Source organism: Nothobranchius furzeri, chromosome 12 (assembly GCF_043380555.1).
Source record: "Nothobranchius furzeri strain GRZ-AD chromosome 12, NfurGRZ-RIMD1, whole genome shotgun sequence".
In the NCBI taxonomy this organism is placed as follows: domain Eukaryota; kingdom Metazoa; phylum Chordata; class Actinopteri; order Cyprinodontiformes; family Nothobranchiidae; genus Nothobranchius; species Nothobranchius furzeri.
This window is the reverse complement of record NC_091752.1, coordinates 24,678,265-24,694,486: the sequence shown is the minus strand read 5'-3', so window position 1 is coordinate 24,694,486 and position 16,222 is coordinate 24,678,265. Positions and strand designations below refer to the sequence as shown.

Genomic DNA, 16,222 nt, shown 5'->3' with positions numbered 1-16,222 from the left:
CTCAGATAACATAAAACGGATTTAATGACTGAGGATACAGCAGGAGCAACGAGACAAGGTGGAGACACAACAACAATGATCCGACAAGGGACACATGGAAAACGGGAGGTATGAATACACAGGGAACAATCAGGATCACATGGGCAGGTTAACAAGGGGCAGGTGAGTCCAATAAATAACTAATCAGGGGCAGGAGAGAGCAAGAGTCAGAGGGGTAGGAGCAGATCCTGACAGTATCTAGCAGTGCGTGGGAATTTGCCCAACCAATCTACATGTGTTTTGGGGATTTGAAGAAGGCGTTTGACCGCGTCCCTCAGGGGGCCCTGTGGGGGGTACTCCGGGAGTATGGGGTACCAGGCCCTCTGATATGGGCTGTTAAGTTCCTGTATGACCGGTGTCAGAGCTTGGTACGCATTGCCGGCAGTAAGTCAGGCTCGTTCCCAGTGAGAGCTCAGCTGGACTCCGCCAAGGCTGCCCTTTATCACCGATTCTGTTCATAACCTTTATGGACAGGATTTCTAGGCACAGCCATGTTGTTGAGGGCATCCGTTTTGGTGGCCTGAGAATCAGGTCTCTGCTTTTTGCAGATGATGTGGTCCTGTTAGCTTAATCAGAAAGTGATCTTTGGCTTTCGCTGGAGCGGTTTGCAGCCGAGTGTGAAGCAGCTGGGATGAGAATCTGAGACCATGGTCTTGATTCGGAAAAGGGTAGAACGCCTCCTCCGGGTCAAGGATTAGGTCCTGTCCCTCAGGGTCTTGTTCACGAGTGAGGGAAAGCTGGAGCGTGAGATCGATTGACGGATTGGTGCTGCATCTGCAATGATGCGGGCATTGTACCGGTCTGTCATGGTGAAGAGAGAGCTGAGTCAGAAGGCAAAGCTCTTGATTTACTGGTCGGTCTACGTTCCTACCCTCACCTATGGTCATGAGCTTTGGGTAGTGACCAAAAGAACGAGATTACGGATACAAGCGACTTAAATGAGTTTTCTCTGCAGAGTGGCTGGGCCCTCCCTTAGAGATAGGATGAGAAGCTCGGTCATCCGGGAATGACTCGGAGTAGACCCACTGATCCTCCACATCGAGAGAAGGCAGTTGAGGTGACTTGAGCATCTGGTCAGGATGCTTCATGGACTACTCCCAACCGGGAGTAGGCCTAAAGGTAGACCCAGGCCACGTTGGAGGGACTTTGTCTCTCACCTGGCCAGGGAACGCCTTGGATTCCCCCGGAGGAGCTGGCCCAAGTGACTGGGGAGAGGGAAGTCTGGGCCTCTCGCCTTAGGCTACTGCCCTCGCGACCCGACCCCAGACAAGAGGCCGGATGGATGGATGGATGGATGGATGGATGGATGGAACAAAATTTACATTAACTATTGCTGGTCATTATTGACTTAATAAACTCTATACATATTTACAAATTTTAATAACTAATCTATTTATTCGACTAGATTTTCCCATGTAAAAACTATAACTCAGCTTTACTCATTTTTCCTTTCAGTCATCCAGTCATTTGTTATTCACTTCACTTTTATGACAATCAGCCCAGCTTGTGTGGATTCTCTCAGTGAAACCACCTAAATAACATCATTCTGCTATCAGTCACTTTTTTGTAGCTCAACTTTACTGACACTTTTAAACAAGATGCACAAACCTCAATCTTCACAGCTGTTGTTTTCCTTCTTTCATAGCACACACTCACAGAGTCACACACATGCACGTGTGCACATGCGCACACGGGCACAAAGATGTTAAACAAGGTTTAATGACATGTATGAATTTGCAGATCATCATTTCACCCCACCGCAATCTGCTGCACACACACACACACACACACACACACACACACACACACGCACGCACGCACGCACGCACGCACACACGCACGCACGCACACACACATCCCCCAGCGTATTGCTGTGTCCTTTCTGATTGGGTGAGGTCTTGGGGGAGTCATTAAGTACAAAGCGTTAACATCTGCCAGACATTACTGAGCCAGAGCAGTTGTGATTTGTCCATATGATGACTCTGGCCCATACGGCCGCCATTTGTGTGTGTGTGTGTGTGTGTGTGTGTGTGAGAGAGTTACTACTGACTGCCCACTGCTGCTGTCACTTCTGGTTTCACACCCATGATAATGCCTATAATTAGAGCTGTGCCTTCCTCTTCCTCGTGTGTTGTCCTCTTCTTCGCAACGGGATCAGTTTGTTCCACTTGTATTCTCTACTTTTAGTTCTCGTCAAGTAGATCCGAAACATCCATCCGTTTTTTTTCCGGTAGAACAAAATCAACTTTTAAATTATTTGATGATTTGGAAAAAGTTGTTCAAAAATCACAAAACCAGAAGCAAGATAAATTAAAACCGTGTCAACTTTCTGCAGGAATATTCAAAATCACAATAAAAAAACACGAAAACTTTTGTTAGATGCTCCGTTACACACTTGTGTTCATGTTTCTCTTTTCTTCACCCCAAACTAAGAACATCAGTACACGTTCGAGCATTATCCACATGTTTGTTTGTTCTCCAACAAGCTGTCTGGGTGTTGATTATGTTGATATTGATCAAAATCACCAACTGTGACGGAGTCCGCCTGGCAGCACCATCACCGGAGTCCGAATGTGCCAGCTGAATCCAGGCCAGAAGGAGGAGGCTAATGTCTGCTTTAAGATAACAGACAAGGTTAGCTAGCAGGCTAGCACCTGGCTAACAGCCCTGTCAGATCAGACAGACCAGAGGAAATATCCTGAAAGGGTTTGATTTTTTTCTGATGACCTTTTCATGGCAACTGAACACCTTCAGGAGAGGTGTAAAGCATGGTTCCTCTTCTGCCAACAATTGATGGGCAGGAAGGTTAGACCGACTGTAGGGGGTGCATGTGGGCCGATGCCAAGCCACGTACCTCAGGTTGGAGGACGTAATGTCTGTCTTTACCAAGCTGCCAGCCGAGATGTTAGATCAATTCCCAGAGGCATGTCTGAGCTGGTGGGTAGTAAAGAACAGCTTGCTAACTCAAGTTATGAATGTGTTTGTTCACAACATAGCATCACATGTTTGTTTGGTAGCTTTTAGGTGTATGACATCACCGCTAGCCATCGATCGGTAATGTTTTATTAAAAAAATCATCTTTGGCACAAGAAGTGGTGAGATAGAGAGGTCGACCAATAGCAGTAATGACGGTGTTAGCTGGAAGCCTTCAGTTCGAAGCTTGGGCTTGTGACTGAATGAACGAGATCTCCCACAAGCAGGTGGAATTGGCTTCATTTAGGGATGAGGTGTTCAGATTGACAGAGGTGGCTTGGCATCAGATTTGTAGGTTTTCTAGACTCCAGGTTGAGAACACTGTTGGATCTCCCAGGAGAAAAATAAAAAGTGTTGCTGGAGTACTGGATTTTCTCACAGTGGTGCAGTGGTTAGCTCTGTTGCCTTGCAGCAAGAAGGTCCTTGGTTCACATCCCAGCCTGGGGTCTTTCTGCATGGAGTTTGCATGGTTTGCATGTGTAGGTTCTCTCCAAGTACTCCAACTTCCCACAGTCCCAAAAACATGACTGTCAGGTTGATAGGTCTGTCTAATTTGTCCTTAGATGTGTGTGTGTGTGTGTGTGTGTGTGTGTGTGTGTGTGTGTGTGTGTGTGTGTGTGTGTGTGTGCTTGGTTGTTTGTCCTGTGTGTCTCTGTGTTGCCCTGCAATGGACTGGCAATCTGTCCCGCCTGTTTGCCCGTTCACTGCTGGAGATGGGCACCAGCCCCCCTGTGACCCTGCATGGACAAGTGGGTTGAGATAATGAATGGATGGATGGATGTTTCCTTCCATGTAGGAAAAATAACCAAAATCTCTTTATGGAATAAAAAGAACATTATGTTGCTTACAAAGCCTCCAAAAACTTCGCCAAACTTTTTATTTTACTCTACTGATGGTGAAGTTTTTTCTCTCTTTGCTACAATAAAGAAGCATCTTCAAACACATTTTTATTTCATTTTGGACTGAAGCGCACAAAGAGGTGGTCTAATCTCTCTGTTTGGGTCGTCTGTTCTTGGCTTCAACCGTGGCTCGCTCTCTTCTCAATCATGTTTCACTTTGTCGCCTGACCCCCCCCCCCCCAACACCCACCACCCCCCGCCCCCCCCCCGAGAGGGGACTGCCACCCAGCGTTATGGCAGGTCTGGAGCTGGAACACACACACACACACACACACACACACACACACACACACACACACACACACACACACACACACACTATAATCCTCACTTTGTGTTCGATATTTCAATCAAAAAGAGAAAAAAGTCCCCCTTCTGCTCAGTTTTCCCCTCGCCGAGCTTCCTTCCTCTGGGCAGATTCGAAGCATGTGGCGGCCAGAGACTCAGATAGATATAACTCTCCCATTAACATCTGCTCCCTCTGCCTGCTCCGCTCCTCTTTCCAGGAGGCCACCAATACACACACACACACACACACACACACACACACACACACACACTCTGCCATGCATTCACACTCACACACTCTCGCTGTGGTTTCGGATGTGGTTGACAATCAAGGACAGTTGGTTTTGAGCAGCGTCAGGACTGTTAGCTTCTCACAGGGAGTCTCCAAACTACAGGCGACTGGCACGCAGACAAACACTCAGACAGCACATTTATGGCCAAACACTGAACGCAGAACGCCATCTGTCAGTCACACACACACACACACATGCAAACACACCAAACACACACACACACACACACACACACACACACACACACACACACGCAGGCACATCCTATCAGAGTAAATCTGTTTATTACACAAAACTGACACCTGAACTGACATGTGTATGAACAAGGGGAATGTGTGTGTGTAAACACAGCACATTTGTTTTTCAAGTGAGCTGTTGACATGTTTTTACCTTTTTGTTTGACAAGCCCATAATTTAGAACAAGAAAAATAATCTTAGATCCATCGATACTTTTATTGTTTTTACCTTAAATTTATTGGCTCAATTTGCTTTGGGCCAAGAATGGAGAGTTAAAGAGCAAGTTCACTTAGGAACCGTTTCTTTATTTGAAATGGTTAAACAGTATCAGTCGCTCCGAGTTTTACATGAAGGTTGAACGTGAAAATAGTCTTTCCTGCGTGAGCCTCTGACAGGAAATAGACGTGGAAACACTTGGATTAGTAAAGTCAGTGAATTCCACGTCACATAGAAAATTAGCATTCATTTACTCACCCGTCTTGGTTAACAAAGGTGAAGGCTGTGTGAATTCTAGCAGAGTGCACTTGTTGCAAATTTTGGGCCATTTCAGGCTGAATTTCCTCTTGTGCAAAAACCTTCAGGGCAAGTTTTGCATCGTGTGTCATGTACAGGGGTAACGGGAAGCAATTAGCACCTCACGACCAGCTCCCATCAGCAATCGTGAAAAAATCCAACGTGTGATGTTGTGCTCGTCCGCACTGTTGAAGCAGCGCTCCTACCCAAATGAAACAGAACTGCTCACACAGCGCATGCGTAAGTTATCTATTTACGTGTCCAGACACCACGTCTCATTTTATTTTCACACTTTTCTCCACACACAAGGATTGTCAGGAAAGTGTTTGTAGAGTTTATGTGAAATAAAACAGTTTCCAAAGTCTCAGTTGACCTCCTGACATTCTTCTTTCACCTGCAAACCCCATAAACCCCTCCTCCTACAACTATGGCAAGCCTGAAGGACAACAAGCCTCAATAACAACACAACAGTGTCCTTTCCAGGGTTATTAACTCTCACACATTGAGTGTGAGTCGCACGCATCTGACCCTTTTCACACGCTCTCACACCCCACCTCCAATGTCTCACGCTGAAGAACACCCCCCATGCACACCCAAACACACTCACGGACAACTGACGGAGGGAAAACGGTACGTACGCCCCACCCCCATGGAGGGTAATGTTCAAAAGTTGGCAGTCCTGTATTCTTTCCGGGTTTTTGGATTCAAAGGTCCGACGTGTCTCGGCTAGTAGAAGCTAACCGTTAGCATTAGCAACACCACAACATGGCAGAACTCCTTTAGGCTTGTGGACATGAAACATCAGTGTTGTAGAGAGAACCAAGTTAGTGGCAGTGTCACATTGCTGTTGGCCAATCAGAGGTGAGATGTCAAAATACCAGGAAATAAGACTCCACACCCTGCTGCCTTCTGCTCCGGCTAACTTCTACTTCCTGAAACAGGAGAGAGAGAGAGCTTTTTTTCCCTACAGAGATCAACTCACAGGGCATTTATTTAATTTTTGCCGCTGCAAATGTGTGGAAAAAACAAGTAAAGTTGGCCTTTAACTAAATAACAAAACAAACATGATAAACACAATAGTCATTTGAAGGTTTAAAATAAGCCAAAAGCTTTATATCCAAAACATAAACTAATTAGATTTGGCACGAAATATAAAATGTGGCCTTAATTAACTTGTTGAAGGTGATATTTTGTTCTGAGAGATGAAGGAAATTCTAAGAAAGACATAAAATCCAGAGGTTTAAAGGTTTACAACAACATAAATGTATGTCACAGAACTTTTATATTACTCTAACAACAGCAAACAAACTGTCCAAATTCCTGCTGACTTCATTTTTGCCAACGCAACCAGTGTTTTGCCGAGGTTTACACACGATTCACTTAAAACTGAAGAAAATACACGTTATCTTTATTCCTCGTTGCTCCTGCCTTTGTACTGAATTTAAGATTTTCTTTATAAACCTGAGACCAAAATGTTTTAAGCCATGTCTGTAATTCTTTAGATAATCTGTTTTGTTCACCAAAGATGGAACCATAAGCATCTCCATTCCCAGCTCTGAAGTGATTTATGTTGTTATATTAGTGGATCATGTTAAGGATCATGTTATCCGTGCCGATAACGAAGCTAAAATGGAAAAACTAACATTTTTATTGACACTTTTCACAGTTGCATTGAATTCCTGCTATTAATAACTAATTCAAGATGTATTCCTGCTAAAAAAATTTTTTACTATCCATGTTTATCGTGCAAATTTCTGATTCTTAAACTGACCTCAGATCAGCAGTTAGAGCATTTAAGTGATGAACAGTAAGCAATCATAAACTCAAATGTATCAAGGGTGATTCTGTGTTTTTGTCCACAGACATTTGCATAATGAAACCAAAAATGCTGCCTAAAAATACAACAGTTGCCACGCAAATGTAATGCTGAAAGTTAACTGAGGTACATCTGAATGTTTTATGGTTGGTTTTCACATTTTAACAAGTGCAGAGGACATTTTTCCAGTTTGGATTCTTCTCGTTGGCCAGCTCACCTTCATAAATCACACTAATCCGTTTCCTTTTGAGTTTGAACGTCTCTCAACAACAGATGAGACAACCAGCCTGAAACAATAACACACACGAATGCCGTTCTGCAGCCCCATCCTCTCACTTCCCGCGACCCTGTGTGGACAAAAGGAGGTGTCAGCACCCCTTCCCTAACTACACAATTAACATGCAAATTAGCCCAGTCACTAATGGCAGTGGCAAAGCACTCTTATGATGGAAATATGCTTTCTGCTTTGGCAGTATGGGTTAAAAATTAGTCAAGGGAATCAGCTGAGGACGGGGAGCGCACCCTGAGACCTCCCTGAGGGCAGAGGGAGACACCGATGTGGACTCAGGAGGCGATGGCCTTTGCACCTGCTTCACTCTGACACATGCAGGCGCACAGAGCAGGACCAGGCGGTCATAATCAGCCTCGTTCAGGCTGTCAGCCCGGTCAATAACTTATCCCCTCAACTGCTTTTGTTCTACAGCAGCTCGGCTGATGCAGCCGCTGCCCCTTATTCAGCTGAAATTTATTTTCAATTGCTGCCCTCGAGCTTTGGCCCTGCAGCGGTGCACTGACTGAGAGAGTAAACAAACCAGCAGACCACTTCACACACACACACACACACACACACACACACACACACACACACACACACACACACACACACACACACACACACACACACACACACACACTTGCAGTCTGGAGTATAGATATAATGAAAACATTTGCGCATAATCGAACTGAAAGGCCTCATATTTGTAAAATTTGTAATAAATTTGGTAGAAGTGTGTGTGTGTGTGTGTGTGTGTGTGTGTGTGTGTGTGTGTGTGTGTGTGTGTTGCTCAATGAACCTCAAGTGGCTCAAAGTAACAGGTGTTTGCTCTTTAAATGACCGATCGTTTGTCAAACTTTTAGATAGCTGACGGTCAGCATGTGGTCATAACTAACTGTCCTGCAGACAAAAACACTTAAACATGTCTGTCCTTGACAAATTTATTAATTAATTTTATTTGAAATATAGCTTTTTAATTTTTGTGGGTGCATATAATTAGCAGCAATATGCATATTTTTGACACCGCCCACTTGTTCCAAATTATAACTTTTAAATTGTAGATTTTTTTTGTTAAAAACAACCAGAAATAATTTAATGTGTCCTTTTGCATCTTAGTTGAAAGATAGAAAATAAAATAATAATCAACCAAAAAAAAGTCTGAAAGATTTTCCATTTATTTATTTTGATCATATTTAAATTAACCTTTTGTCCATTATAATGCAACACATCATTTATTTATGCATCCTCTAACATTGAGGTTTCACTAAAAACAGACAATAGTTTAATTATTACATTTTATAAGAAAACTATCGCACTCCTCCTTAGGTGTCACTTTTACCACACAAACAAAACTCTTCAGTCTTTACTCCAGAAATCATTCTAAACTCTTGCTTTATTATTTCAACTCGAAGCTGATTTACACTGACCCCCTTTAAAGACGGCATGGTTTGCATTTACCTTGTGGGTGTTATTTCCATCTGCGCGACTGTTTTTAGGATTATTGTGCGGCTTACCCACAAAAGCTCCCTCTCTGAATGTGACAGCAGCAGTTGTGTCCGTTTTACGCAGCTCCTAATTAGCCGGAATTAAGAAGTATTTCTCGGCCCATTGAAGAGTCCATTTCCTTTGAAACCAGAGCATAATAAACTTTAAGTAATTACCCCAACTCATGACTATTAACTCGCAAACCGCCAGCTTCCCTTGACAACATTCCCCTCAGTGTTGTGTGGTTAAAAGGCCATTGCGGCTGCAGCTATTTACATCCCATCTGGCATCCTGCGATGCGCGCGCGCTCATTCCCAAAGACAAAAAACAAGCGTAAAATGAACTCTTTCACTCTTTCTTAACTTGTATTACATTTTCTCTCCTCCAACTAAAGCTACAAAAGACTGTCTCCTTTTTTTCTACGCAGTCTTTCTTTTATTTTTAATCCGCGCGCTCATTTACATGCGCAGAGGTTGAGGAGGGGTCTGAATGTATAATCTTCTACATTTAGCAGCCTGTAATCCCGACGCCTTTCTCTGATGTGGGATTCTCCTCTCGGTCCCCCATGAACAATTATCTTGTAATCTCCACAAACACATTCTGTCGCTGCGGAGATGAGACGGGGAACACCCATGGGAGCCGCACAAGCGTGCTGCGCGCGGTTAGAGCGCACCACGGAGGCCGCTGCTGCAGGGTTCCATCAGACGCTCATCTGCGAGCAGGTTTGTGCAACAAGAGGGCCTGCAGTAGTTTGGGTCTGCACTTAAAACCAAAGTTTTCACATGAGCCTTAATTCATAGAGTCGTTGCAAACCTTAATTCCATTCGCAGAATTTATTAAAATATTTTAATGCCGCTGGTGAAAATTAAAATCAAGTTGCCAAAATAAAAGAAAAGCCGATTTAAATTAACGATTTTAAATCTAATTCATATATTTACTGAAGTCATTAAAATTTTAATAAAATAATATGAATTAAAATTAAAAGGATAAATACGTTTTAAGTGAAATGGGGGATAAGAGTTTTGTTCCTAACTCGCTGAGATTATTTTTAGCCAAATTTTATCAGTAAATTTACTTCAAATATATTCTGTTAATTCTAAACCAAAAGTGGATTTTTCATTTGTGTTTTCTGTGTTTGATTAATGGTTTTGTCCATGTCTGCAGAAATATTTTAATTAAAAAGAGAATGCAAAGTTTATGATCCATAATCCCAGTTTTATTGAAATGTCTTCCAGTGACGCTGGGTGATAATAAATATATTTTTTATCAACGATCAGCAATGTACAAAAATAAACAAACAGGATCTCTGGAAACTTCAGTTCAACAAAAACAACCATGCTGTGGTCGATATAGCAACATGCAAGGAATGACAAATAAAAACGTTTTACGCACACATAGAGAAACAATGAGTCACGCAATTGAAATAAATCTAATCCAGAGTTTTGGCGTGGCAGTCATTTCTGCCAAACTAGTAAAATTTATAATTGTCTTTTAAGTGTAAAATCCTTGGTACAAGGCACAGAAAGCATTCTTCGTTTTCACAAAATGACACATGATGAGAAATAAAATCAAAACGTTCATGCAACCTCCGTCTCCGAACCGCTTGTTGCACATTTTACCTTCCAGTGACAGACTCACAAGTCGGTATTGAGTCCTTGTTACAAGGAGGAAAGTAAGTTATTTTTCGCAAACGTTTAACAAGAAAACAGACTGAACAACAACATGCACAGTGAGGCCAAATTCACCCACATGCCCTGAATTGTTTATTTACAAAAATTAGTCTCTGCTGTGTGTCAGACATCATTTCATGCCGTCCTTCCCCTCTGCCGTGAGTCTCGTGAGGCCAGTGGAGGTGATGGGGATGTGCGGAGGAGGAGGCACCTGGCAGATGGTGCAGGGACACGGCAGTCCGGCCCAGTGCTGGAAGCCGGAGCCCAGCTGCAGGGCCGGGGGCGCAGCTGGAGAGCCCTTCATCAGCGCGTGTGGCGCTCTGATACTCGTGAGTCCCGGAAGTGCGCTGGACAGAGTGGAGGACGGGGAGGAGGACAGTGCGCTCCCGAGGAGAGGATGCACCTGGTGCGCAGCGGCTGCTGCTGCTGCTGCGGCTGCAGCAGCGGCGGGACCGCCGGTGTGCCCACCGGCACCGGCTGCATGCGCAACGGTGCCGCAGTGAAAAGCGGAGTGTTGGCCGCCGTAAATCTCTCCCACCAAGCGCTTCATCTCGTCCAAGGAGCTGGTGAGCATCAGGATGTAGTTCCTGGCTAGGAGCAGCGTGGCAATCTTGGACAGCTTCCGCACGGAAGGCCCGTGCGCGTAGGGCATCACCTCGCGCAGCCCATCCATGGCCAGGTTGAGGTCATGCATGCGTTTCCGTTCTCTACCGTTAATCTTGAGCCGCAGCTGGTACATCTCCTCCTCCGTGACCTGCTTTTTCAGTTTGTACTTGCTGCTGCTGCTGCTGCTACTGCTGCTGCTTCCTACAGACGCAGACTTGGCGTCAGAGCGCAGGTGCTCACCACCGGGCATCTTCTGGCCGCTCTGCGTGGAGGAGGTGACAGATGAACCGACATGGTGGTGGTGGTGGTGGTGCGGATGGTGATCTCGGAGAAACATGCCGTCCATATCCGGGGAAGACGCTCTGCTGCTCGGGCTGGAGTCTGAATTCATTTTATGGGGGTTTCCTTCCGAGGTTGTTGGGTAGGAGGTCGCTGCTGACTTCCTCCCTTTCTCCTCTCCCTCCCCTCTCTCAGCCTCCTTCTTCCTCTCTTTTCCGAGTCTTTGGTTGCTCTGGTCACCTGATGTTGCCCGTGCGCCTCCCGTCCCGCTCCGATGTCCTTCTGATCTCACCAGTGACCACTTTGCTTCTGGCTGCCGACTTTGTGAGTGTGAGCTCTGCGGTGAGGAGGACACTCGTGGTGCGTATTTATACTTGCGGTCAGACAAAAGCGGCTCTCCTATTCATAACGCCTAGTTAGAGGGATGACGCGCCGGTGAAAAAGGGGGCGGTGTGCTTTGACTGTCCCAGTGACCGCGGCGCGCAGCCATTCAGGGCCATTGTCAGGACGCTGCAGGGGGTCAAAGCGCTCCTCTCGTCCTCTCCTGAGCTCGTCGTTTCTTTTTTTCAGAAAGATGTCCCAGATTTTCATTTTACAGCAGCTTTGGGTACAGTGAAGTTGATAATTTACGCACAAACTTCTTGCTTAAACTGCGTCAGATGTATGTCCAAACTGGTTTTGGTGAGCGTGCATGCTTTCCAAGACACACTTCACACTTTAAATGGTTCACCAGGCGGTAAATATTCGAACCTGAGACTCCACAGCTCGGCTCGGGTGGTGGTTGCCTGAGCGAATGGGGAGGAATGGAAAACTGATCTTCCATTCGGCGGTTCCCAGGGATGGAGAGGTTATCTCGCTGGTTCACAGCACCATGACGCACACATACGGTAACGAGCAGGAGTTAGAGTTTGTATATAAAAGGTTAGGAAAGTGTCCCAGAAATATTATTATTATAAATTATTATTATTATTATTAATGATGATGATTATTATTATTATTATTATTATTATTATTATTATTATTATTATTATTATTATTATTATATATTAGTAGTAGTAGTAGTAGAAGCAGTAGAAGTAGTAGTTGTTGTAGTAGTAGTAGTAGCAGTAGAAGTAGTAGTTGTTGTATATGCTAGTAGTAGTGGTAGTAGTGGTAGTAGTAGTAGTAGTATTAGCAGTGGTAGTAGTAGTAGCAGTACTAGTAGTAGCAGTGGTAGTAGTAGTAGTAGTGGTAGTGGTATTAACAGTGGTAGTAGTAGTAGTGGTAGTGGTATTAGCAGTGGTAGTAGTAGTAGTGGCAGTAGTAATAGTAGTAGTAGTAGTACTGGTAGTAGTAGTAGTAGTAGTAGTGGTAGTAGTAGTAGTTGTAGTAATAGTAGTAGTAGTAGTGGTGGTAGTATTAGCAGTGGTAGTATTAGTAGGATTAATAGTAGTAGTATTAGCAGTGATAGTAGTAGTAGTAGTGGTAGTGGTGGTAGTAGTAGTAGTGGTAGTAGTAGTAGTAGTAGTAGTAGTAGTAGTAGTAGTAGTAGTAGCAGTAGTGGTTGTAGTATTAGTAATGGTAGTAGTAGTAGTGGTAGTAGTATTAGCAGTGGTAGTAGAAGTATTAGTATTATTATTATTATTAGTAGTAGTAGTAGTAGTAGTGGTAGTGGTAGTAGTAGTAGTGGTAGTAGTGGTGGGCTGCATGGTGGTGCAGTGGTTAGCACTGTTGCCTCGCAGCACGAAGGTTGCAGGTTTGAAACTCGGCTGCGGCCTTTCTGCGTGGAGTTGCGTGTTCCCCCCATGCATGCGTGGGTTTCCTCCGGGTACTCCGGTTTCCCCCACAGATGACAACATGCCCTATAGGTTTGAAATTGTAAGTCGCTTTGGATAAAAGCGTCTGCTAAATACATAAACATAAACATAGTGGTAGTGGTAGTAGTATTAGTAGTAGTAGTGGTAGTATCTTTGGTGTATTCTTACTTTGTCTAGTTAATTCCATTTTTGGTTCTTTTTAAAACACAGGAAAGGTTTCTCTTTACCTTGCTAACGTTTCGTTTGCCGACTGCAGAACATCCTCAGAGCTGACGCTGATGGTGGCGTCACTTCCTACTCCGTTTATCCGCGGGCAGCGGAGGACGTTGTCACCCTCTGCTGCCCGCTCTCCCCTCTCCGATGATGCAGTCCCATGCACGATCCAATGTGTAGATGCCATCGTCTCTGTTAATAGTCCTGCATCCACGTCTCTTTATCTCTATGGCTTCCTTTATCCATCTTTTGTATTTCTGTTGTTCGGTACTCCTGATCCTTGTGTTGTCCCAGTCCATTACATGGTTTTCTCTTGTGCAGTGATCTGTTACGGCTGACTTCTTTATTGTACTTTCTGCTTCATCTTTTCCTGCTCTTGTGTGTTTTCGACTTGCCTCTTTCTCACACTCCTTTCTATGTTCTATTGTTCATGTGTTGAGTTGGCGTCCGGTTTCTCCTATGTACATTTTATTGCAGAGTTTTTGTGTATGGTGGGGTGTTCTGATGTCCATATTAGATATTGGTCTGTGTGTGTTGGTTTTCTATGTGTATTTATGTTAAGGGTCCCGTCGGTCTGCCTGCTTATTTTCATGTACATAAATGCTATACTGCCATCTGTTTCTGACTCATATGTGAACTTTAATTTTGCCTGTGTCGTCAATGTTATTCAAGTGTTGTGTTCGTGTTTCTTTTTGTCCTTTTGGTATGATTTCCAGTATGTCATCTATGTAGAGTTTCCATAATTTAATTTTGCCGTTTGGGGGAGCAGTGGCTATGGCTTTTTGTTCTAGGTCTTCTATGAAAAACGGTAGTAGTGGTAGTAGTAGTAGTATGTAGTAGTAGTAGTAGTAGTAGTAGTAGTAGTAGTGGTAGTACTATTAGCAGTGATAGTAGTAGTAGTGGTAGTAGTAGTAATAGTATTAGTAGTGGTAGTAGTAGTAGCAGTAGTAGGCTAGTAGTAGTAGGCCGGTAGTAATAGTAGTAGTAGTAGTAGTAGTAGTAGTAGTAGTGGTAGTGGTAGTATTAGTGGTAGTACTAGTAGTGGTGGTAGTAGTAGTAGTAGGCTAGTAGTAGTAGTGGTAGTAGTAGGCTAGTAGTATTAGTAGTAGTAAATATCTTGTTTAAATAACAATGTGCAACATCTTTGCAGTTTTCTGACCCTTTAATAAAGTTAAAGCCCCACAGTCATCATCACACAGCTGGTGAAATTCATCTCTGCAAGTGACCCATCCCCATGGAGGGGAGCGGTGAGCTGCAGCGGCGGCTGCGCTCGGGAACTATTAGCTGGTTTAACCCCCCAATCAAACCCCTTAAAGCTGAGTGTCAAGCAGGGAGGCGTTGGGTCCCATTTTTAAAGTCTTTGGTGTGACCCGACCGGGTTTTGTACCCTGATCTCCCAGGACACTCTACCACTAGGCCACTGAGCTGCTTGATTACCATCTAAAATCTACTTCCCCTGACTTTTTTCCTCTTGTCATCAGATCAGATTCATGGGATAAAAAGTTTTCAGAACAAACTGAACAAAGCATGTTTATCTATTGAGCTGCTGAGAGCCACTCTCCACCCTGAAGAGTCCACTCCTGATCCGTTTTGTGGAGGTGGAGTGGGGGAACGGGTCACCAACAATAACATGTGGAAGTAGCTGAAGCACTTTTCCTCTCATCAGCATCTCAACATCCCTCCATCTACTCATCTGTACATCTTTCCATCCATCCATCCATCTATCCTTGCCTGCACCCACCCACCCAGCACTACAGAGCTGGATAATAATGCCTCTGCAGTGAGCCACCCCCCCCCCCCCCCCCGGTAGAACAGTAGAAATGTGTATTCACAGCCTCATTGTTGGCCCAGCGAAAGAGCCCTGCTCATAAAGGTGCTGCCAATGCAAAGAAAAGCGCTGCTCGGCTTTGCTCTCTCTTGGTGGCATTTGAAAGTGTAAAGCTTTGAATACCAATTGCCTGAACTGGACATATGTGAATCCGCTGTAAGCCTACTAATCCTGTCCCCAAGTGTTTCTTTGTGTGTGGGGCAGACTTGCACACCCAAGGGAAAGTGTTCCTAATCCGCCCAGTGCGGAGAAATGTTAGTGAGTGTGTCTGCTATCAATTTGTGCAGGAACACATGCTTTGCAAAGGTTTTAATTTTTTTTATATGTTGTTGTGTTTTTAAGTGTGTGTGTCCACCTGAAGCCTTTAGCTGTCCACCACCAGGACACTGGCCTAAGTGAAGGCAGTAATGTGCCGTTCTCCCAGTCTACTGTCGCAGCAGGTCACCCATAATGTGCTCTTTTCACTGCATAAGCCCCCAGCTTTTCCTTTATTCCTCCACCTCCACTCGGCCTCTTTTTCCCTCCTTCTCTCTGCTTCGAGTCAACTCTCCACCCTCCAGATTTAACCGTCATGAGTTTTTTAAAAACAGTTAACCCACTGATGCTCTTAAGGGTGAGAAGGACACTCATGTTAGCCTAAAGATGAGACAGAGGGCTCGTTTTAATCTGATTAGTGATTTTTACTTCCAGACTTTGTAACTTGCTGAAGTTTCAAACAAAAGTCAAAAAGTTTTTTGGTAATTTCAATCACCTGATTCACTATTTTTTGCTTTTCTCTTCAGTTTTCTTTAAGTGCATCAAAAGGGTTTGTGTTGTGCACAATGACAAACTAAACAAATGTTTAGTAGCAATAATATTTTTATTTCAATCTTCTTATTTTGCAAGTTATCTCAGATCACTCAGATCTTTTATAAGATTTAAAGGTTCTTGGATTTTCTTAATGCTGCATTTTTTATTAAACCAAACTAAAAACGAACCGTTCCTAAAGCACTTTTTACATCACATCCTGAGTT

General features: G+C 44.1%; 1 protein-coding gene across 1 annotated transcript; it reads right to left on the bottom strand.

The window, feature by feature from the left end:
* Nucleotides 1-10,024: 10,024 nt before the first annotated feature.
* On the bottom strand, nucleotides 10,025-11,737 carry olig3 (oligodendrocyte transcription factor 3). Its single transcript, XM_015944571.3, has one exon. The coding sequence runs from the start codon at nucleotides 11,482-11,484 to the stop codon at nucleotides 10,618-10,620; it is 867 nt and encodes a 288-aa protein (XP_015800057.3). The 5' UTR covers nucleotides 11,485-11,737; the 3' UTR covers nucleotides 10,025-10,617.
* Nucleotides 11,738-16,222: the final 4,485 nt, after the last annotated feature.

Bases quoted from the DNA above. Each gene is read 5' to 3' on its own strand.
- olig3 (XM_015944571.3), bottom strand. From the start codon at position 11,484: ATGAATTCAGACTCCAGCCCGAGCAGCAGAGCGTCTTCCCCGGATATG.